General features: G+C 45.0%; 1 protein-coding gene across 1 annotated transcript in view; it reads right to left on the bottom strand.

The window, feature by feature from the left end:
• Positions 1-24,754, bottom strand: part of GREP1 (glycine rich extracellular protein 1) — a 40,070-nt gene that overhangs the window by 6,982 nt on the left and 8,334 nt on the right. Inside the window, exons 4-27 of the mRNA XM_082262410.1 lie at positions 24,151-24,198; positions 22,656-22,703; positions 22,392-22,430; positions 22,225-22,272; positions 22,082-22,108; positions 20,905-20,946; positions 20,546-20,593; positions 20,196-20,222; positions 17,526-17,564; positions 17,026-17,067; positions 16,838-16,879; positions 15,096-15,143; positions 13,588-13,614; positions 13,214-13,288; positions 11,971-11,997; positions 11,610-11,639; positions 10,800-10,826; positions 10,678-10,710; positions 9,669-9,695; positions 8,233-8,259; positions 7,504-7,560; positions 5,187-5,258; positions 4,219-4,281; positions 3,948-4,004 (exon numbers count right to left, since the gene is read on the bottom strand). Coding sequence (XP_082118536.1) covers positions 3,948-4,004; positions 4,219-4,281; positions 5,187-5,258; positions 7,504-7,560; positions 8,233-8,259; positions 9,669-9,695; positions 10,678-10,710; positions 10,800-10,826; positions 11,610-11,639; positions 11,971-11,997; positions 13,214-13,288; positions 13,588-13,614; positions 15,096-15,143; positions 16,838-16,879; positions 17,026-17,067; positions 17,526-17,564; positions 20,196-20,222; positions 20,546-20,593; positions 20,905-20,946; positions 22,082-22,108; positions 22,225-22,272; positions 22,392-22,430; positions 22,656-22,703; positions 24,151-24,198 — 1,020 coding nt within the window. The remainder of the gene's footprint in view (positions 1-3,947; positions 4,005-4,218; positions 4,282-5,186; positions 5,259-7,503; positions 7,561-8,232; positions 8,260-9,668; positions 9,696-10,677; positions 10,711-10,799; positions 10,827-11,609; positions 11,640-11,970; positions 11,998-13,213; positions 13,289-13,587; positions 13,615-15,095; positions 15,144-16,837; positions 16,880-17,025; positions 17,068-17,525; positions 17,565-20,195; positions 20,223-20,545; positions 20,594-20,904; positions 20,947-22,081; positions 22,109-22,224; positions 22,273-22,391; positions 22,431-22,655; positions 22,704-24,150; positions 24,199-24,754) is intronic.

Below are 24,754 nucleotides of genomic sequence, written 5' to 3'. Positions count from 1 at the left end.
GAGGGGACAGTGAATATGGGACAAGTGAATACAGATAGAAAGATTGGACAAGAGGAGAAAGGGAGGATGGAACAAGAGGGGGACAGGGAGGATGGGACAATGAGGGGGGCAGGGAGGATTGAACAAAGAGAGGGGCAGGGAGGACAGGACAAGAGGAGATAGATAGAATGGGACAAGAGGGGACAGGGAGGATGGGACAAAAGAGGACAGAGTGGATGGGACAATAGAGGACAGATAGGATGGGACAATAGAGGACAGAGAGGACGGTACAATAGAGGTCAGAGAGGACGGGACAATAGAGGACAGAGAGGATGGGACAATAGAGGACAGAGAGGATGGGACAATAGAGGACAGAGAGGATGGGACAATAGAGGACAGAGAGGATGGGACAATAGAGGACAGAGAGGATGGGACAATAGAGGTCAGAGAGGATGGGACAATAGAGGACAGAGAGGATGGGACAATAGAGGACAGAGAGGATGGGACAATAGAGGACAGAGAGGATGGGACAATAGAGGACAGAGAGGATGGGACAATAGAGGACAGAGAGGACGGGACAATAGAGGACAGAGAGGACGGGACAATAGAGGACAGAGAGGATGGGACAATAGAGGACAGAGAGATCAGTACAAGAGGAGAAGGGTAGGACAGGATAAGATGAGACAGATAGGATGGGACTAAAAGGGACAGTGAGGATGGAACAAGAGAGGATATATAAGACGGGACAAGAGGGGAGATATAGGACGGGACAAGAGGGGAGATATATAGGACGGGACAAGAGGGGAGATATAGGATGGGACAAGAGGGGAGATATATAGGACGAGACAAGAGGGGAGATATAGGACGGGACAAGAGGGGAGATATAGGACGGGACAAGAAGGAAGATATAGGACAGGACAAGAGGGGAGATATATAGGACGAGACAAGAGGGGAGATATATAGGACGAGACAAGAGGGGAGATATAGGACGGGACAAGAGGGGAGATATATAGGACGAGACAAGAGGGGAGATATATAGGACGAGACAAGAGGGGAGATATAGGACGGGACAAGAAGGAAGATATAGGACAGGACAAGAGGGGAGATATATAGGACAGGACAAGAGGGGAGATATATAGGACAGGACAAGAGGGGAGATATAGGATGGGACAAGAGGGGAGATATATAGGACGGGACAAGAGGGGAGATATAGGACGAGACAAGAGGGGAGATATAGGACGAGACAAGAGGGGAGATATATAGGACGAGACAAGAGGGGAGATATAGGACGGGACAAGAAGGAAGATATAGGACAGGACAAGAGGGGAGATATATAGGACGAGACAAGAGGGGAGATATAGGACGGGACAAGAGGGGAGATATATAGGACAGGACAAGAGGGGAGATATATAGGACGGGACAAGAGGGGAGATATATAGGACGAGACAAGAGGGGAGATATAGGACGGGACAAGAGGGGAGATATAGGACGGGACAAGAGGGGAGATATAGGACGAGACAAGAGGGGAGATATAGGACGGGACAAGAGGGGAGATATAGGACGGGACAAGAAGGAAGATATAGGACAGGACAAGAGGGGAGATATATAGGACGGGACGAGAGGGGAGATATATAGGACGAGACAAGAGGGGAGATATAGGACGGGACAAGAGGGGAGATATATAGGACGAGACAAGAGGGGAGATATAGGACGGGACAAGAGGGGAGATATATAGGACGAGACAAGAGGGGAGATATAGGACAGGACAAGAGGGGAGATATATAGGACGGGACGAGAGGGGAGATATATAGGACGAGACAAGAGGGGAGATATAGGACGGGACAAGAGGGGAGATATATAGGACGGGACAAGAGGGGAGATATATAGGACGAGACAAGAGGGGAGATATATAGGACGGGACAAGAGGGGAGATATATAGGACGAGACAAGAGGGGAGATATATAGGACGAGACAAGAGGGGAGATATAGGACGGGATAAGAGTGGATAGATAGGATGGGACAAGAGGGGACAATGAGGACAGGACAAGAGGGGACAATGAGGACAGGACAAGAGGGGAAGGGTAGAACAGGAGAAGAGGAGACAAATAGAACAGGACAAAAGGGAAAAGATGGGATGGGACAAGAGGGGACAGATAGGAAATGACAGGAGGGGATGAATAAGACAGGACAATAGGGGGCAGATAGGATGGGAAAGAATAGACAGGTAGGACAGGACTAGAGAGGACAGGAAAAGAGTAGACAGATAGGATGGGACAAGATGGAACAGATAGGACGAGACATGCAGGGACAGTGAGGAAGGTAAGGACAGGGAAAGAGGGGCTGGATAGAAGGATAGGAGATGCTGGGATAGGTAGAAACAAGGGTGCAGATGGGACAAGTAGATGGACAGGAGAAGATGAGACAGATAGAAGGATGGGAGAAGATGGGATAAATAACAGGGTGGGAAATGATGGGACAGATAGAAGGATGGGAGAATATAGGATACATATACGGATGGGAGAAGAAAGGACAGAAAGAAGATGGGACAAGTAGTTGGACAGGAGAAGGTGAGACAGAGAGAAGGACAAGATAAAATAGGACAGATAGAAGGATGGAAGAAGATGGGACAAAAAGAAGGATGGGAGAAGATGGGACAGATGGAAGGATGGGAGAAGATGGGACAGATGGAAGGATGGGAGAAGATGGGACAGATAGAAGGATGGAAGAAGATGGGACAGATGGAAGGATGGGAGAAGATGGGACAGATAGAAGGATGGAAGAAGATGGGACAGATGGAAGGATGGGAGAAGATGGGACAGATGGAAGGATGGGAGAAGATGGGACAGATAGAGGGATGGAAGAAGATGGGACAGATAGATGGATGAGAGAAGATGGAACAGATAGAACGATGGAAGAAGATAGAACAGATGGAAGGATGGGTGAAGATGGGTGAGATAGAAGGACAGTACAATATGGGACAGATAGAAGGATGAAAGAAGATGGGACAGATAGAAGGATGAAAGAAGATGGAACAGATGGAAGGATGGAAGAAGATGGAACAGATGGAAGGATGGAAGAAGATGGGACAGATAGAAGGATGGAAGGATGGAAGAAGATGGAACAGATGGAAGGATGGAAGAAGATGGGACAGATAGATGGATGGGTGAAGTTGGGTCAGATAGAGGTATGGGAGAATATGAGACCAACATAAAGACTGGACAGGATGGGAATAGCATTAGAAGAAAAGGAGAATAAAAATGGTAAAAATAAATAAATAAAGTGAGCAGATGAAGATAATGAAGGATGGATGGACAGATAGATGCTGGGAATGATTGAAATAAGACGGTGGGATGGTGCAGAGAGATGAAACCAGAATACAGGCCAGAGAGCTGTAAAACAAAGACAAGGCAGAATTGTGAGGGAAGGCCAAAAGATGAATGTGTGGATTTAAGCCCCGTACACACAAGTCGAAATTCGGCCAGGAATTTTCATCCGACGACCAATCTGCCGATTTTGGGATTGTTAGTATGATGCTTCCGACAACCGACTCCGACTTTTCGGCCGAAAAAATCCTGGTGCGCAGGCTATATAATTTTTGTCGACCGTCAAAACACGTCCGATTTTCGTCTCATTAGTACAGATTTCGATGGGGAAAAATCTTATGAGCAAGACTAGGCATGCTCAGAGATGAAAGAACACATAGAAAGCAATCCAACACATGACATCACTTCTATCACATGACATCACTTCTGAAGTAGAATTCTGTCGTGCGGGAAAATTCGTGTGCAGTCTAGGCACATTCCAACCAACAGACACCACTCTGGACAAAAGACAGACGACTGGTCGGCGGAAATTCGTTGCGTGTGTACGAGGCTTGAGAAAGGGATGGATGAAAGGTAAATGAACAAACATGAATGAACACTGAGGATAACTTTTGGTTCCTGGAACTATAGAAACAGAATCTTTACCTTCCAGAGGGTTCTGTGGGACAGATTGACCATTAAATGAGGTCTGACCGGCTCCAGCTGAGAAAGAAGAAATATCATTAAGACAACATCCGGTCACATGGCTGACATCATGTTGAAGAGGAATTTAGGGAATCTATGAGACCCTCGGAAATTATATATTTTAGAAAAAAGTTTCAGATGGGGGCATAGAAAACATCGGGGGATGGAGCAACTGAGGGATTCGGACTGTGATGTTGAGTATTCTAGTTTTTGAGAAGGAGGTAAATCTCACCGTATTTGGAGCTTGTGGCATCGGGATACCCAGCCTGGGCACCATATGGAGATTTGGCTCCTGCTGATAAAGGTAGAAAGTTCACTTATTAGTCTACAAAAATTCCACCACTACTTCATGATTAGGTCAGTTTTGAACATCTCACTTGCTAGCAAACCCTAGGAGGTCCAGTTGCATAAACCGATCCCAACTCTTACCAGTAACCAGAGGAAACTGGTGGGATTTGGGTTTCTGGCTGCTCGACAAAAGCTGCCTTGAGCCCAGAGACAAACGCACTTCAATTTTGCTGAGGTTTATGGAAGGCCAATGGGGACCATGGTCCAGGAGAAGCTTGCTTCCATCCTTGATGACTCCCACGCCCAAATTCCTAAAAGTTTGTGACCCCGGGACTTCCTATAATGCTCAACTGAATGTGGACCAAACTTTGCTTTTGGTCTGACGTATCTCGTTATTGCCCCTACACACCCCAGCCATCGGCCCATATTGGCTAAGTCCTTACACTCACCCTTCCCCTCCTTCCTCTCCTTGCCCATACTTGGCAAACGATCTTACTCCTTTCTGCCCCATCTTCATATCTTTTCTACTCTCTCTTCTGCATATACTGCTTCTTCTTCTTGCTTTGGTAGGTCTTCATAAAGTGTTCGACACTTCCCCACTCCAATACTGTAGAGATGCCCATAATAGCGAACACAGAGCTCTCCTCATCTGAACCATCTGTTTCCTACACCCTTCAAATAAGCCATGAGGTTTTTGCACCCTTATGACTCATGATATCTGGGTCATGCATGTGTACTGTGTTCGTATAATATGGTGGAGCCCTTTTACATATTGCACCTCTGTACCCCCTTGTGCCCTATAGTATTTTCTTCTACTGTCCTGGAAACATCTAAAAAAACAATAAAATCTTAGTGACACAAAAGGCCACCACCTAGTTACCAGACACAATGGCGGTGGAATGTTTTCCTTACCTGTTTTTGCAGACTTAGGGTCGTATCCTAGAGCATCGGGCTGTGACCTGTATGGGAGCTGACCATATGCACCTAAAGAGCAGACAGAGCGTCAGCAACACATTGAAGAGGAAACAGAAGTAGAAAGATTAAGGTGGCCACACACAGGGCAATTCCAAACACTTGAAACCACCTTTCAATCACAAAAACAACCAAACACAATACCCACCAAGAGGTTCTACTGGAGCCATGAAATTATCTAAGCTATCCGAGGGAACGTTATCCATTTACTTGTTTTTGTGATTGAACTCTAGTTAAAAAAAGTTGATGCAGCACCCTCTTATTTTAGGATATAGGATGTTAGGAAAGTTTAGTTTAGCTCCTCTAGTTTGCTCAGTGTCTCACAGGTTGTTGGTCTGAATATTTCCCCCTGCATTCTAGAGAGTTCTAGAATCATAGTGGGAGAAAAGATAGAAGGGCAGTCTTAAATGTTTATGGGGATCAAGCCAATCCCTGGGAGGTGTGCCCAGTAGGTGGTTGGAGAGCCCATACATAATTTGAAGCCTGCATTAGTCCTGGGTCCCACCCTGCTGGAGGAGCCCTGGGCTAAGGGGCCCCCTGCCCCTGGGGGAAGTCTGTTGAATATTGCCAAAGATCAGCTGTAGCACAGCTGGGGGGGCCTATTTCTAAAGCCCCGTACACACGCAACGATTATCGGCCGACCGATTGTCCGTCTTTTGTCCAGAGTTGTGTTTTGTTGGTTGGAATGTCCTCTAGACTGCACACGAATTTTCTCGCCCAACAAAATTCTACTTCAGAAGTGATGTCAGATTATTCCCTGTCGAAATCTGTACTGACTGCATGAAAATCGGCCGTTGTGTTGACGGCCAACAAAAATTTTATAGCCTGCACACCAGATTTTTTTCGGCCGAAAAGTCGGAGTCAGTTGTTGGAAGCATCATACTAACAAGCCGAAAATCGGCAGATCGGACGTTGGCCGAAAATTACCTGCCAATTTTCGACGCGTGTGTACGGGGCTTAAGTTTGGGATTTTGGTTTGGAGAGTACCCAGTGGAAGTTGGAGGAGAGTGTCCAGCTGTCTTGTGGAGTTGTGAGTTTGTTTCTCCCACACTATGGAGGGCCTGGTGATTTTTAGAAGGAGGCAACCAATGATCCTGTGGCATTGTGAGTACTGACCGGAGTTTTAGAGCTTTAGTGACTGTGTACAGTTCTTTACTCTTAAAAAGGCCCTAGCCAGGCTTATCCACCTTACCAACCGCTCCGCGTCTGCCTCCCCTCTCTGCCAATCCCTACACTGGCTTCTCCCCTCTCTGCCAATCCCTACACTGGCTCCTCCCCTCTCTGCCAATCCCTACACTGGCTCCCAATTGCCCAGCGAATTCAATTTAAAATACTAACCACAACATACAAAGCCATACACAACTCTGCCCCGAGCTACATCACCAATCTTGTCTCCAAATATCACCCAAACCGTCCTCTCCGCTCCTCTCAAGACCTCCTACTCTCAAGCTCCCTTGTCTCCTCCTCTCATGCTCGTCTCCAGGATTTCTCCAGGGCCTCTCCCATCCTCTGGAACTCTCTACCTCAACTTGTACGGCTATCTCCTACTCTAGCTGCTTTCAGGCGAACTCATCTCTTCAGGGAAGCCTATCACACCACCAACTAATCTGCCGTCAGCTCATTCCCTACTCTTACCTCTTGTAACACCTGCCCCATCCCATTAAATTGTAAGCTCTTCTGAGCAGGGCCCTCTAAATCCTCTTGTAATTGTATATGTACTGTCTCCCTCTAATATTGTAAAGCACTGCGTAAATTGCTGGCGCTATAGAAATCCTTATTAATAATAATAATAATAGTCACCACTTAGTCAGCAGAGATCTTTGCGGGAACGTAATCTCCCCTACCCTCCACTTGCTTTATGACACAGAGATGGATCAGTGGGAAGGAGAAGTGTCCTCTAGTTACTCAGGGCTTCTTTCTGGGGTATCCCAAGCGCCCCTCACCCAATCTAAGTTTAAACTGCAAAGCTGAGAGAAAATGCTGTGTGCCTGGCTGCTACTGCACCAAGTTTGGGGAAGGGACCAGTTTATCACATAGGCCTATTAGGGTGTGCGCTTAATAAAAATTTCCCATGTGTGGCCAGTATATGGTGAGGGACGAGCAAAGAGGTTTTTTTAGTAAGAGGAGACAGAAAGAGGAATGAGAGGATGAGACCGATGTAGGATAAGAGGTAAGAGAGAGAGGATAGCAAAGGAGAGGGCAGAGAGGAAGAGACAGCGATGGAGAGATGGAAGGAGAAGTGAAGAAAGGGACGCACCCAGCTTGGCGTTCTCTCCTGCAGGCCCTTGGTATGCACTGAGCGGATTTTTTAATCCTAAACGAGAAGATAAGAGTCACATGCCAAAGACGGGACAATGCCTTCCTCAACCCTTTGCCCCAGAGGAACCCTTGAAGTCTTGGGGAACCCCTGCTAAAACAAATCCATAGGAGTTCAGTGGAAAAAAAATTCCCCTTGCATTGGAGATCAGTGGTAGGACAGCCCCCCCCCCCCCTTTACAGTTGTGGTCAGAATACCAACCCAACCTTACAGACAGTTAAAAAGACCATTGGTGTCATGCATTCCACAGTAGATATAAGCTGGCACCTGGTAAATCCATCAGATGAAACATCTTTATTGGCTACACATAAGTCACATCACAAGTAACTCATTTTGTTTTGCGCTATGAGGAAGGCTGTCACAGCCGAAATGCGTTAACACACTTGTGATCTGACTTATGCGTAGTCAATAAAGATTTTCCACTTGGCTCATTTCTACTATGGGGTTTCTGTTTTAGTGTGGGAACACTTTGCTCTTCAGTCATAAGGGACTGAGCGGGTGGTTGAGCTTGGGTATCGTTTAACTCATTGTTGTCATGCAGTTGGCTCTGCCAAGAAGCCTTGGCCCTGGAACTATGCAGACACCATCAAATTGGAGGTCAATCAGCCACAGCTCAAGGAACCCATAGCAAACTCTGGAGGAACCCTACAGTTCCACGGAATAACTTACCATTAGCATATGGTTGCTGGTATAAACCTGTGGATAAAACAGGGAGAGAAGGATCAGAAAATGAATAATGATGGAAGATTGGTGGTCCAGGTTCAGCAGAATCAGAAATGGGGGAGAAACAGGATAATGAATGATGGAGGAGAGTCGGAGCCAAAGGGATCTGTTTGGCTTCCAGGACCAGTATGGAAGTGCCAACCATCCAGATGTTTATGGATTTTGTGCTGGATCTGAGGATCTGAAATGTCTGCAGACAAAGATTATTCCTGCATTCAGTGTGGTGATGTCATTACCCCAATCTTTTCTGCATTCAGTGTGGTGATGTCATTACCCCAATCTTTCCTGCATTCAGTGTGGTGATGTCATTACCCCAATCTTTCCTGCATTCAGTGTGGTGATGTCATTACCCCAATCTTTCCTGCATTCAGTGTGGTGATGTCATTACCCCAATCTAACCTTCTTCAGGCTCTGAGTTATATTTTGTTCCCCCTCCTAATAGATGAAGTCTCTCGCTATCACACATGGCTTGGCCGGCACTCTTCTCCACTCTCAAGACTGTCTGACAATATCCCAATAGTGATATTAAGTTTTATGGTACATGCAGGGCTGGTCCTAGACATTGTGCTGCCTGGGTCCAAGAATAAAATGTTTCCTCCCCCCATCCAAAAAATGACATACATATCCAGCAAAGAGATATTTCCATAAAGCAAAGAGACATACCCATATAGTAAAGAGACAGCCCAATCCAGCAAAGAGAAATACCCATATATTCAGCAAGGGACATCTCCATAAAGCAAAGGGTTATCCCCATTCAGTAAAGAGACAGCCCAACCCAGCAAAGAGAAATACCCATATATTCAGCAAGAGACATCTCCATAAAGCAAAGGGTTATCCCCATTCAGTAAAGTGACAGCCCAACCCAGCAAAGAAAATATCCATATATTCAGCAAGAGACATCTCCATAAAGCAAAGAGATATCCCCATTTAGTAAAGAGACAGTCCAATCCAGCAAAGAGAAATACCCATATATTCAGCAAGAGACATCTCCATAAAGCAAAGGGTTATCCCCATATAGTAATATAGTAAAGAGACAGCCCAATTCAGCAAAGAGACAGCCCAATCCAGCAAAGAGACATACCCACATATTCAGCAAAAAGACATGCCCCCTCCAGAAAAGAGACATGCCCAGAGGGAAGGAGGGAGTCTTGGGTCCTCGGGCAGTGTGCCCCTGTTGCTGCCCATCTAGTGCTGCCTGGGTCCCATGGACCCACTGGGACCCATGGTAGGGCACAGTAGGTACATGTGTCTGCACTACACTAAAGACCAGTAGCCGGGTAATCACATGCTGGAAAATCATGAAAAAGTCTTAGGAGGATCAAGGTTACAGGCCCAAAGCAGGAAAGCCCCCATAACTCAGATGAACCCTCATAGTCTGGTACCTGCTTTAGATGTCTTTGCTCCGATACCTACAAGACATAAGAAGATATAGTCACATATCTGCTCATTACACCCACCGTACATTATGCTCTATGCCAACCATTTAGCAAAAACTATTTTTTCCAGAAAAGGTGACAACTGACATGAAATCAGAGACAGCAGAAGGGAGGTAAGAGTAGGGGGCATATGGTTGGTTTCTGCATAGAAGTGATATCATATTATCATCCAGATAATGGTGGTGACATATGGACCCTCTGTGATCCTTCTTCATAGTATCTATGGATGTCCTCCTCACGTCAACCCCTCCCCCAAGGTGACACTTTGTGGTCATTCTTTTTCAGAACATTATTTATGGATGTCCTCCTCCAGTCATAAACCCCATCAGGTGACACTTTGTGATCATTTCTCATAGAACATTATCTATGGTTGTCCTCCTTAAGTCATAAATCCAATCAGGTGACACTTTGTGGTCATTCTATATAGAACATTATCTATGGATGTCCTCCAGTCATATACTGTACCCCAACAGGTGACACTTTCTGGTCATTCATTATCTATAGATGTCCTTCTCCAGTCATATACCCTGCAGATGACACAGTGACACTTTCTGGTCATTATATTATCTGTGGATGATCTCCTTCAGTCATATACCCCACCAGGTGACACTTTGTGGCCATTCCTGATAGAATATTATCTATGGATGTCCTCCAGTCATATGCCCAACCAGGAGGCACAATGATACTTTATGGTCACTCCTAATAGAACTTTAAATATAAATGTCCACCTATAGTGATCTACACCATAGGTGACACAGTGACACTTTGTGGTCACTTTCCATGGAATGTTATCTACAGAATGATGTCATTCAGTAATATATCCTACCAGGGGACACAGTGACACTGAACTTGGTGTTGGCTATTACTGTGACACAACAATATGAATATACAGTATATATATATATATATATATAAGCAGAGATTGTTGAGTCCAGATAAAGGATGTGATGGATACCTTGTGGGAAGACGTTGCTAGGGTAGCCGGAGGCTGTGGAGGAAAGAGATTGACATGTGACTTAGGTGAGGATAAAGACATAGATGACAGGTAGGTGGGCCTAGATTACAAGGTGGACTTACCAACTTTGGAAGGTTTTCCTATTCCACCTGGGAAAAAGAAAGACATTGTCATAGTTACCCATACAACAATTCCTGACCTTCTTGGGGCCCGGCTCCCATCCCGGCTCCCATCCCAAGCCCAAGGGCTTCCTTCATGCATGACAAGTTTCCTTTTATTGGTTAAACTTGATGAACGTGTTTCTTTTTATCAGCCAAACTAACTATGTAAGTAAGGATTTTTATAACTATTAATAAGGTCATTGTTAATTAATGTTCCACCAACATCTTCTGCAATGCTGTACAAGGTGAGGACACCCAGGCTATTACTTCAAAAGCCTAAACTCCAGTCAATCATTGGCCAATCATTGATCTTTAGTTTTGGTTGGAGTGGATGGAGAAGGTTCAGTTGCTCTGTCTGGATTTTATTGTTGCAGAACAGAAAGTGAAGGGAAACATCTCAAATGGGCCACCAAAAATAAAAACTTGACAGAGGCCCCCAAACTCACCCTTCTACCCATCATCCAAAATGAATAAAATGGCCGCATTTGGGCTCACCATATATAGTGCCAACATCTCCCATGGTACAGTACAAGGAGTTCATGACATTATTAATAAATAAAATATGTATATAACACCAACATTTTCTGTAGTGCAGTACAACGTGAGGGTGTGTAGGGGCTATAAAAATAATTTTATGACATTCTATTATTTATATAGCATCAACATCTTCAGCAATGCAGTACAAAGTGAGTATAATAGCACTATAAAACACATGAATACTGGACATGAAAGATGGGGAATGAGAAACCACAAGAGCCTGCAATCCAATACCTTGGTATAGTGCAGCACCATTTCCGTATCCTGCAATATGAATGAGAAAAGTTACTTAGCGCCAATCAGGGTATATATATATATATATATATAGAGAGAGAGAGAGATAGATAGAGAGATATAGATATATATATATATATATATATATATATAGAGAGAGAGAGAGAAAAGATAGACAGACAGACAGATAGATAGATAGAGAGACAGCTCTGGGGTCTCTGCCAGGTTCTGTAGGCAGCATCTTGTGGCCTTCACCAGAGCCTTCATCTCATACAGGGTGCAGGGTTATAATCCATCTCTATACACAGCCCATGTGCAGATAGTGTGAAGGTCACGTGTCATATGAACTGTCACCACATACCTGCTTTGGATGGTTTCCCTCCTATACCTGAAAAACAGAGACATTCAATCAGCACATTGTCCTAATGTGTCCCCCGACAGACGTAATGGACTCCACCCAGCAAATAATCACATTACCCCCCCTCTCACCATCAGAGAAGGCTTAGTACACACCATACTGTATGTTTTCTATGTAATGAAATGTTCTCCAAACATTCTAAACAAAGGGCCAGTTTACTTTCCTTCAGCCTTTGGGCGGGCCGGAGTATGGCCAGAGGGTGTAGAAAATGTTCTGGGTTTCACTAGAAGTAAACAATGCCCCATTGTTGGTTTTAATAGGAGGAATGGTGACTCATTTTATCAGCGGGAGGAACAGTGATCCATGATTGGTGCCAGTGGATGGAATGGTGATCAATCATTGGTGTCAGTGGATGGAATTGTGCTCCTACATTGGTGTCAGTGGATGGAATGATGCTCCATTATTGGTGTCAGTGGATGGAACGAAGCTCCATTATTGGTGTCAGTGGATGGAATTGTGCTCCTATATTGGTGTCAGTGGATGGAACGAAGCTCCATTATTGGTGTCAGTGGATGGAACGAAGCTCCATTATTGGTGTCAGTGGATGGAATTGTGCTCCTATATTGGTGTCAGTGGATGGAATGAAGCTCCATTATTGGTGTCAGTGGATGGAACGAAGCTCCATTATTGGTGTCAGTGGATGGCTTGGTTCTTTATCATTGATATCAGTGGAGGGAATGGTGCCCTATCATTGGTGTCAGTGGATGAAAGGGTGCTCCATCATTGGTGGTAATCTACAGGGATATGATAAGATGATTTTCTGCCCCCCACCCCTTCCCTCAAACTGTGGCATTTTAGGTGAAGGCCTACACATCTTTCTAAATGTTCCAGTCTGGCTCCAAACCAGATATCATATATGGTCCATGATGCCCCCTGATGCTTCTAAAAGGATCCAGATCACAAGGTACACCTGACTGATGACCAGAATCCAACTGTATAATTGCCATCAGACTTCCCTACACCTAGGCACTCAAAGGGCCTAAGTGTTATATAGACTGTTCCAGGTGTCTCAGCACTGTGAGAACTTGTTCAGATGGTTGTTTGAGGGTAGGGTGGGCTAGATTAATGTGAGGGGCAATAGTGTAACCTTTAGGGTTTTGAAATAAAAGTTCTAATTGAAAATTTCTTTGTAAAGAAGAGTTTATGTTGTAGTACACCATTGTCCATATGTTATACATCTCAATACCTTGCTGCTGCTGCTGTTGCTGCTGTTGCTGCTGGTAGGCATTAGGGTAACCTCCTCCATATCCATTTCTGTATCCTACGGTAAAAATGAGAGACTTAATTATTAAAGAAGATCCAGGAGTGACAGAGAGGTCCAGATAAGAGAATCAGACAATGAAAGCTGGAGGGATAGAATGATGAAGAGAGCAGCAGAGGCTTTTCCTCCCTGAGCTGTTATATTGGGGTAAGGAGGGGCAGTGCCTGAGTGAGGGCAGTTACAGAAGGGAGGAAAGGGTACATCCAGGAAGGATGGAACCACAATGGGATTCTGCTGAGAAGTTCACAACAGAAACCCCTAACAAGGCTTCAGAAAGTATTTAAACTTAGGAGACCTACCAGCCTTTGGGGGCTTTCCACCATACCCTGAAATAGAGAGAAAGTAACAGTAGATAAATGATCAGATACTAAGACAAACCTTCCTAGGGACCTCAAATATGAGAATCCTACAAACCACCCAGTAAATTCAATCTATAAGTGTCCTCCAAACCTCAGAGCAGACCCATATATCAGAATCCTCCAAATGGCTAAGGAGACCCATATGTGAGAATCCTCCGAACCTCCAAGGAGACACATACTATATATAAGAATCCTCCGAACCTCCAAGGAGACACATACTATATATAAGAATCCTCCGAACCTCCAAGGAGACACATACTATATATGAGAATCCTCCGAACCTCCAAGGAGACACATACTATATATGAGAATCCTCCGAACCTCCAAGGAGACACATACTATATATGAGAATCCTCCGAACCTCCAAGGAGACACATACTATATATGAGAATCCTCCGAACCTCCAAGGAGACACATACTATATATGAGAATCCTCCGAACCTCCAAGGAGACACATACTATATATGAGAATCCTCCGAACCTCCAAGGAGACACATACTATATATAAGAATCCTCCGAACCTCCAAGGAGACACATACTATATATGAGAATCCTCCGAACCTCCAAGGAGACACATACTATATATGAGAATCCTCCGAACCTCCAAGGAGACACATACTATATATGAGAATCCTCCGAACCTCCAAGGAGACATACTATATATGAGAATCCTCCGAACCTCCAAGGAGACACATACTATATATGAGAATCCTCCAAGGAGACACATACTATATATGAGAATCCTCCAAGGAGACACATACTATTATATGAGAATCCTCCAAGGAGACACATACTATATATGAGAATCCTCCAAGGAGACACATATATGAAAATCCTTTAAACCTCCAATGAGACACGTATTAGAGAATCCTCCAAACTTCCAAGGAGACTCATATATTAGAATCCTCCAAACCTCCAAGGAGACTCATATATTAGAATCCTCCAAACCTCCAAGGAGACTCATATATTAGAATCCTCCAAACCTCCAAGGAGACTCATATATTAGAATCCTCCAAACCTCCAAGGAGACTCATATATGAGAATCCTCCAAACCTCCAAGGAGACACCCATATAAGAATCCTCCTAACATACAAGGAGACACATATATGAGAATCCTCCAAACCTCTGAGGAGACCCCTAAATATGAGAGCCCTCAAGCACCCTTGAGATCTGAATATGAAAGCCCTTTAAACTAGGAAATACTGAATACAAAAGTCTACCGAACCTCCCAGAACACCTCAGATACAACAGTCCTCCAAGGACGGTCCTCCAAGACTTCCTGGAGAACTTAAAATGAGAGTTCCCCACACTTTCCAGAAGAACCCAAATATGAAAGTTCTCAGGGATCTTATGTCATGTAGAGGAAAAATTAGACCCTCAGATGGTGAATCACTTTACGGAGCTCAGTAGATATTGGTAAATGCTATTAAGTATTACACTTTTCTTACCTGGCTGCTGAAAGTTACTGGGATACTGACCACCATTATTTCCGTACCCTGCAGAGAAGAGGGAAAAAGGGATCCTGATTATTTCCAGCCATGGCCAAAGGAGGACAGAAAGGAAGCAGAGTAAAAAGGATGGAAAACATAATGAGAAGATCGAAGGGAACAGGGAGGAAGATGAAGGATACAGGGAGGAGGATGAAGGATACAGGGAGGAGGATGAAGGATACAGGGAGGAGGATGAAGGATACAGGGAGGAGGATGAAGGATACAGGGAGGAAGATGAAGGATACAGGGAGGAGGATGAAGGATACAGGGAGGAGGATGAAGGATACAGGGAGGAGGATGAAGGATAAATGGAGGAGGATGAAGGATACAGGGAGGAGGATGAAGGATACAGGGAGGAGGATGAAGGATAAATGGAGGAGGATGAAGGATACAGGGAGGAGGATGAAGGATACAGAGTGCAGGCTGAAGGACATAGTGAGTTGGATGAAAATCAAAGCAAATAGGAAGGAGGACACACTGTGGAGGAGGATGGACAAAGCAAAAAAGGATGAAAGACATAGTGAGGGGGATGAGCAACACAGCAAGGAGGATAAAGAACACAGGAGGATGGAGGACACAGTGGGGATGATGAAGAATATGGCAAAGATGATAAAGGACATGCCGAGGAGGATGAAGGACATTGCAAGGAGGATGGAGGACACAGTGAGGAGGATGAAGGAGATTGTGAGGAGGATGGAGGACACAGTGGGAAGGATGAAGGACATGGCATGGAAGATGAAGGACCCTACAAGGAGGATGGGAGACAGTGGCGAGGATGAAGGACATGACAAGGAGGATATAGGACATTGCAAGGAGGATGGAGGACACAGTGAGGAGAATTAAGGCCACAATGAGGGGGGTGAAGGACACAGCGAGTAGAATGAGGACATGGCGGGGAGTATGGAGGACACAGTGAAGAGAATGAAGAACATGGCGAGGAGGATAGAAGACACAGTGAGGAGGATGAAGGACATAGTGAGGAGGATGGAGGACACAGTGGGAAGGATGAAGGACATGGCATGGAAGATGAAGGACCCTGCAAGGAGGATGGGAGACAGTAGCGAGGATGAAGGACATGACAAGGAGGATATAGGACATTGCAAGGAGGATGGAGGACACAGTGAGGAGAATTAAGGCCACAATGAGGGGGGTGAAGGACACAGCGAGTAGAATGAAGACATGGCGAGGAGGATAGAAGACACAGTGAGGAGGATGAAGGACATAGTGAGGAGGATGGAGGACACAGTGGGAAGGATGAAGGACATGGCGGGGAGGATGGAGGACACAGTGAGGAGAATTAAGGCCACAATGAGGGGGGTGAAGGACACAGCGAGTAGAATGAAGACATGGCGAGGAGGATAGAAGACACAGTGAGGAGGATGAAGGACATAGTGAGGAGGATGGAGGACACAGTGGGAAGGATGAAGGACATGGCGGGGAGTATGGAGGACACAGTGGGAAGGATGAAGGACATAGTGAGGAGGATAGAAGACACAGTGAGGAGGATGAAGGACATAGTGAGGAGGATGGAGGACACAGTGGGAAGGATGAAGGACATGGCGGGGAGGATGGAGGACACAGTGAAGAGAATGAAGAACATGGCGAGGAGGATAGAAGACACAGTGAGGAGGATGAAGGACATAGCGAGGAGGATGGACACATCAAGAAATACCAGTAATAAGGGGGACAGATGTTATTACCAGCCTGAGCGCCATATTGAGGGTAACTTCCAGCTCCATAACCTGGAAAAGACACAGGAGCAAACCAAACAAAACATAAGCAGAAACCTTGAACAGAAATGATTTCCCCCTCTAGATCTCTAAAATTCCCAGGAAAAGTCATTTCATTGAATATTATTCTGGATAATAAGAGTAAAAGAAGGATGTACCGGTTTGCTCGCCATACTGGGGGTAATTAGAGGCTCCGTAACCTGTGTGGGCAGAAGACACAAAAGATGAGAAAAATGAGGGGACCCCAAAGAACAGAGAAAGGACAACACAAGGAGGCATTAATAGATGGCATTAATGGGCTGTAGCATAATATTATATAATGTTACTGGTAACATAAATAAAAAATGGAATTGGATATTAAAAACGAGACAATCGCAGACCGACAGAGACAATCACAGAGCGACAGAGACAATCACAGAGCGACAGAGACAATCACAGAGCGACAGAGACAATCACAGAGCGACAGAGACAATCACAGAGCGACAGAGACAATCACAGAAAGACAGAGACAATCACAGAGCGACAGAGACAATCACAGAGCGACAGAGACAATCACAGAGCTACAGAGACAATCACAGAGCGACAGAGACAATCACAGAGCGACACTCCATACAGGAGGATAGAGATCAGAGAAATGGCTGAGAAATGACGGCACTACCTTGGGCTGCATACTGCGGGAAGGTCCCGGCTCCATATCCTACGGTAAAGAGAACATACAAGGTTTTTAGAAGACGTTTCCTACAAGCCAAGACATTCCTTTATTCCTAGCAAACCGATTGTTCTTCATTTCCCTGATTTTCCAATCTATTCTGCTGGTGTTCCTGAACTCAGCTCATTGACTCCTTCTACCAGCTACTAACTGAGGTCTGAAGATTTATCCTCCTCAGCCAATCACTGAGGAGTTTTTTCAGCCTGTAAGGGAAGGTTATTAACGTTTGGAACCTTCCAGAGTATTTTCCCCTCCTCTGGGTTTGGGTAAGAGGGATTCTCCTACAGAGCCAGAGGCCTCCATCCACCCAGCAAGATGTCAGCCACATGCTACACAAGAATTTGGGGGTTCAGAGATTAGATGGTGTAAGAAGTAGGGCTGCCGCTTTTTTTGGGGTACCTTGTTTTTCTAGTCCTCTGTGTCAGGGGTTATGATGAATAAAATTAAAAAATCAAGTGACTTTCTGCCCACTTATTCAACCCACCCAACACCAAGGATCCCAGTGAGCAGACATTTGGGCGTTTGGAAATGTACCCCTGATATATCCCTTTGGGGGTTTCCCTACACCCCCCTGGGAGGCACGGCGCTACATCAAACAACCATCACTGAAATCCAACAGAAAGTCTCCAAACTGACAGCCACCAATCAGATCCAAACCGAGTCAGGGCAGGTGTGATAGTTGGTGGATGGTGGGCAAGGGTGATGATATATTTATTTATTACAGGCATTGATATAGTGCTGACAATTTACACAGCGCTTTACATATATATATATATTGTACATTCACATCAGTCCCTGCCCTCAAGGTGCTTACAATCTAAAGCCCCTATCTCACATTTATACATATACATACACATACTAGGGCTAAATTAGACAAGAGCCAATTAAGCTGCCAGCATGTCTTTTGCAGTGTGGGATTGGTGGCTGGCAAGGGGGATGATTGGTGGGAGGTGGGCAGGGGGGGATTATTGGTGGGTAGGGGGGATGATTAGTGAATGGTGGGTGGGGGGGATGATTAGTGGATGGTGGGCAGGGGGATAATTGGTGGATGGTAGGCAGGGGATGATTGGTGGATGGTAGGCAGGGGAGATGATGGGGGGGGGGTGTTTGGTGGAAGGTGGGTAGGGGGTATGATTGGTGGGTAGGGAGATGATTAGCGGATGGTGTGTACGGGGATGATTAGTGGATGGTGGGCAGGGAGGGGATGATTGGTGGATGGTGGGCAGGGAGATAATTGGTGGATGGTAGGCAGGGGGTATGATTGGTGGCCAGGGTGGATGATTGGTGGATGGTGGGCAGGGGGGATGATTGGTGGCCAGGGAGGATGATTGGTGGATGGTGGGCAGGGGGGATGATTGGTGGGCAGAGGGGGAAGATTAATGGATCGTGGGCAGTGGGAATGATAGGTGTATGAATGGCAATGGGAATAATAGGTGGATGATTGGCAGTGGGGATGACTGGTGCATGGTTGGCAGTAGGATTAATAGTGAATGGTGAACAGGGGGAACGATTGATGAATGGTTGACAGGGGGTGATTGGTAGATGGTTGTCAGAAGTGATGATTGGTGGATGGGTGGCAGTGGGGATGATTGGTGGATGGCAGGCAGAGTGATGATTGGTGAATGGTTGGCAGGGGTGATGATTGGTGGATGGTGGGGGCAGTGGGGATGATTGGTGGATGGTGGGCAGTGTGATGATTGGTAAATAGTTGACAGGGGGTGATTGGTAGATGGTTGTCAGAAGTGATGATTGGTGGATGGGTGGCAGTGGGGATGATTGGTGGATGGCAGGCAGCGTGATGATTGGTGAATGGTTGGCAGGGGCGATGATTGGTGGATGGTGGGCAGTGGGGATTTATGGGGGATGGCAGGCAGAGTGATGATTGGTGAATGGTTGGCAGGGTGATGATTTGTGGATGGTTGGCAGTGGAGTTGATTGGTGGATGGGTGGCAGGGGTGATGATTGGTAAATAGTTGACAGAGGTGATAATCGGTGGATGGTTGGCAGTGGGGATGATTGCTGGATGGCTGGTAGTGGGGACGATTGGTGGATGGTGGGGCAGTGGGGATATTTGGTGGATGGTGGGGCGTGTGATGATTGGTAAATAGTTGACAGAGGTGATAATTGGTGGATGGTTGGCAGTGGGGATGATTGGTGGATGGTGGGCAGTGGGGATGATTGGTAAATAGTTGGCAGTGGGGATGATTGGTAAATAGTTGGCAGTGGGGATGATTGGTGGATGGGTGGCAGGGTGATGCTTGTTAAATAGTTGACAGAGGTGATAATCAGTGGATGATTGGCAGTGGGGATGATTGGTGGATGGTGGGCAGTAGGGATGATCTATGGATGGCTGGCAGTGGGGATGATCATTGGATGGTGGGGCAGTGGGGATGATTGGTAAATAGTTGGCAGAGGTGATAATCGGTGGATGGTTGGCAGTGGGGATGATTGCTGGATGGCTGGTAGTGGGGACGATTGGTGGATGGTAGGCAGTTGGGGATAATTGGTGGATGGTAATCCTTATTACTAATACAAATTTCTATATCTGTTCCCTGTTTGGAGATGTGTAGAAATTGATATCACCAGGAGGAGGATTTGGGGTGATTAGAGCACACGTACCTGCTTTGGATGGCTTCCCTCCATAGCCTGAAATAGAAGGAATGTCTACTATCATTAACTCTATTAAGCTGAGTAAATAAAATGGTTTTCATTGTACATGCTGCCTGAATCTATGTAAGAGTATAAAATAAGAACCATCTGTTTCTACTCCAGATATTAGAATAAAAGGGAGAAGCTGAGTGGTTGCTGTAAGCAACACAGAAAGTTTTTCTTTCATATAGATTGCAACTGTGCAGAATAACCCTGTATGCAATTTGAAAGCAGAACAAGTGCCATCTAGTGGTTGGAAAGCTAACTGTGCACTGCTAGGAGTGAGAGTGAGTAATACTGAGCGTTAGACAAACTAATACCTTGCTGGCCAATGTTACTCGGGTATCCAGCAGCCCCATTTCCATAGCCTGCAGAAAATGCAACAGATTAAAGTAAAAAGAAGGTCTAAGAGATAGATAGATAGATAGATAGATAGATAGATAGATAGATAGATAGATAGATAGATAGATAGATAGATAGATAGATAGATAGATAGATAGATAGATAGATAGATAGATAGATAGATAGATAGATAGATAGATAGATAGATAGATAGATAGATAGATAGATAGATAGATAGATAGATAGATAGATAGATAGATAGATAGATAGATAGAATGCAGAATAATATTACTCTAAAAATATATGTACAAAGTATACAAAACATTGACAACTATACCTCCTTGAGCTGCGATGTTTGGATATCCTGCTGCACCGTAACCTGGAAATAAAGAAGATGGTTGCAGAGATTACATTAAAAAATATGAAGTTCAGGGAGAACAGAAAATTGGGGGGAGGGGGGAGGGGTGAAATGTCATTCAGACACATCATCACAATTTCCCCCCTCCTAGGGGCTCTCTATTTTATAGTAACAGTAGTGCATCATTTGTAGTCAGAGCAATGGATCAATGGTGGCAAGAGAACGAGGACTGTAATGGGGACGTACACCAGGCCTGAGGAAAACGCGGTCCTTTAACCCATGACAACAATGTATTTCAAAGGACAAAAAGGTAACACTAGAGTCAAATTTCCATGTTGTCGGGAAAGATATTAGTACGAAACAGTATTACAGATCAATGTAACGTCTCTAAAGGGTCCGTAGAGGGCACCTGAACCCTGGATCCAGAATAACCCACTGGAGTCCATTCATACCTAAATGTCTGCATATGTTTAATGGTGGTGGAAGGTCTTCTAGTAATAAAATATCTCAGAGGAGACATTCAGAATAACCGGAGTATACATGAACAGGAGGGAGAAGACATGACAGAGATGGAAGGAGTTGTAATAATAGAGATGGAAGGAGTTGTAATGGACAGACATAGGGAACCAGCAGAAGGATTACTTTGTACAGCCTAAAAGGGAGAACAGAGAGCAATGGATCAATCATGGCACAAAGAGAATGAGGACTGTAATGGGCACGTACACCAGGCCTGAGGAAAATGCGGTCCTTTAACCCATGACAACAATGTATTTCAAAGGACAAAAAGGTAACACTAGAGTCAAATTTCCATGTTGTCGGGAAAGATATTAGTACGAAACAGTATTACAGATCAATGTAACGTCTCTAAAGGGTCCGTAGAGGGCACCTGAACCCTGGATCCAGAATAACCCACTGGAGTCCATTCATACCTAAAAGTCTGCATATGTTTAATGGTGGTGGAAGGTCTTCTAGTAATAAAATATCTCAGAGGAGACATTCAGAATAACAGGAGTATACATGAACAGGAGGGAGAAGACATGACAGAGATGGAAGGAGTTGTAATGACAGAGATGGAAGGAGTTGTAATGGACAGACACAGGGAACCAGCAGAAGGATTACTTTGTACAGCCTAGAAGGGAGAACAGAAAGTCAATACCAGCTTTGGGCGATTTTGCTCCTAGGCCTACAAAATAAATGAAACACACAAAAAGTCAGTTGTATTTAAAAGCAGAGATTCTTAAAGGTGCAACATCTTAGATGTAATGATTTCTGGATAATTCGTCATCACTTGGATCTCACCTTGTCCAAGAACATTGCCCAAGTAGCTTCCAGCTCTGTTTGCATAACCTGCAATATTTAATGAATATTTATTTCACCATACTCCCAAAATCACAGATCACCTCTCCATAAGGGTGACTTCCTTTGTAGCAATTTTATTTTATTATTCTTTAACACCTTCTAGTTACCTGGTTTCTGTTTAGCAGCCTGAGGATACTGGCCCGGACCTGGTGATTGAAGAAGAAGACAGTTGGTTATGGTGAACCAGGGTGGATCAATTTAGTTATAAACAAAAGAGGGGAAATCCTTGTGTGACTGGCACTCTGTATGACTGAGCTTCTTCAAGACAAAGGTTCCACACATACTATCCAAGAATCACCATCAAGACAAGAGGTACAAGACAAAAAAAAAAGCTTCTCAATTGTGATATAGAGGAAAAAGAAATCACTCACCTGATTTCCCAGCCTTTACACCTAGTCCTCCATATCCATTTCCAGCTCCTGAGGAAGAGATTGTGTTGGTATGTGCCATGCATTCTACATGCCCCCAAACCACAACTCACATCTAGCCCCAGTCACTAACTCCCCCACCAACCTACCCCAGTTACCTGACCCCTTCTGGGCTAAACCCCGTCACCAACCCCCCTACCAACCTACCTCAGTCATCCTACATGTTTCAAACTAGCCGTAGTCATCTTACCTCTTCCAAACAGTTACCAAATCCCCACCAGCTTACCTCAGTCACCTGACCCCTTCCAAACCAGCCCTGGTCACAAACTTCCCCACCAACCTAACCTCATTCACCTGACTCCTTCCAAACTAACCACATTAACAAATTGACCACTAACCTACCCTAGTTGCCTAACCTTGTCTGATCTAGCCCCAGCATATACCCTTTATCAAACTGCTTCCAATCACCACCTCCCCCATCAACCTGCACCAATCACCTGACCCCTCACTACTTAGCCCCAGTCACCAACTCTTCTACCAACTTACCCTAGTCAACTGACCCTTTATAACCTTCCAACCTATCCGTATTTACCAGTTCCCTATCAACCTAGCCCTAGTCACATGAATCCTTGCATCCTAGCCCCAGTGCTCTAATCCCTCGCAACCTAGCTCCAAAAACCAAATCTCCCAATGACAATCCCAAGTCACCAGACCCCTTCTTATCAAGCCCTAGTCAAATGACCCTCAAACATATCTACATATATAATGGCCCCTCTCAACTTATTTCAGATCATCTGCTCCCTCCAAAAATTCCTCCAACCACCAGACAACTCCAAACCTCCCTCCAATCACTGTACACCTCCAAACCTTCCTCCAACTACCAGATATCTCAAAGCTTCCTCCAAATACCTCCAACCTTCCTCCAACCACCAGACAACTCCAAACCTCCCTCCAACTACCAGATATCTCAAAGCTTCCTCCAACTACCAGATATCTCAAAGCTTCCTCCAAATACCTCCAACCTTCCTCCAACCACCAGACAACTCTAAACCTTCCTCCAACTATCAGACACCTCCAACCATCAGACAACTCCAAACCTTCTTCCAACTATCAGACACCTCCAACCATCAGACAACTCCAAACCTTCCTCCAATCACCAGACAACTCCAAACCTTCTTCCAACCTTCCTCCAATCACCAGACAACTCCAAACCTTCTTCCAACCTTCCTCCAAACACCAGACAATTCCAATCTTCTTCCAACCACGGACACCTTCACAGTTATGGGCCATACACACTAAGATTTTCTGAAGACTTTTTCCTTTAGATTTACCAAAACCATATAATATGAGGTCAAACAAACACTTTCAATTTGTATGCAATCCGGCAGGCCCTTCACTACATAGAAAAGGTAATTCTGAAGGAAAAAGTCTTCAGAAAATGGTATAGTGTGTATGGCCCTTACTTCCAGTCAACTGAATAATCAGGGCAGAAACTTACCATAAGGACCTTGTTGGTAACCTTGAGATGGGTTCTGAGGGTATTTTCCTGCACCCAAAAAATATGAAGATAGTGTCATAGTCATACTGTGTTTAGAGAAGTTTCTAGTCAGTACATATTCAGTGTTAAAGTCAGATTGTAGATAGAGACAATTGTAAAAACAGATCAGACTGTAAAAAGGGATAGTTGTAGTCGGTATATAAAGTAGATATAGACAGTTGCAGTCGCTGTATACACAGGTCAGACTGTACATATAGACGGTTGTAGTCGGTGTATACACAGGTCAGACTGTAGATATAGATGGTTGTAGTCGGTGTATACACAGGTCAGACTGTGGATATAGATGGTTGTAGTCGGTGTATACACCGGTCAGACTGTGGATATAGATGGTTGTAGTCAGTGCATACACAGGTCAGACTGTAGATATAGATGGTTGTAGTCGGTGTATACACAGGTCAGACTGTAGATATAGATGGTTGTAGTCGGTGTATACACAGGTCAGACTGTAGATATAGACGGTTGTAAACGGTTGTAGTCAGACTGTAGATATAGACGGTTGTAGTCGGTGTATACACAGGTCAGACTGTAGATATAGATGGTTGTA

This window comes from Pelophylax lessonae, assembly GCF_965119305.1.
Source record: "Pelophylax lessonae genome assembly, chromosome: 6".
In the NCBI taxonomy this organism is placed as follows: Eukaryota; Metazoa; Chordata; class Amphibia; order Anura; family Ranidae; genus Pelophylax; species Pelophylax lessonae.
This window is presented reverse-complemented; position numbering and strand designations above follow the sequence as displayed.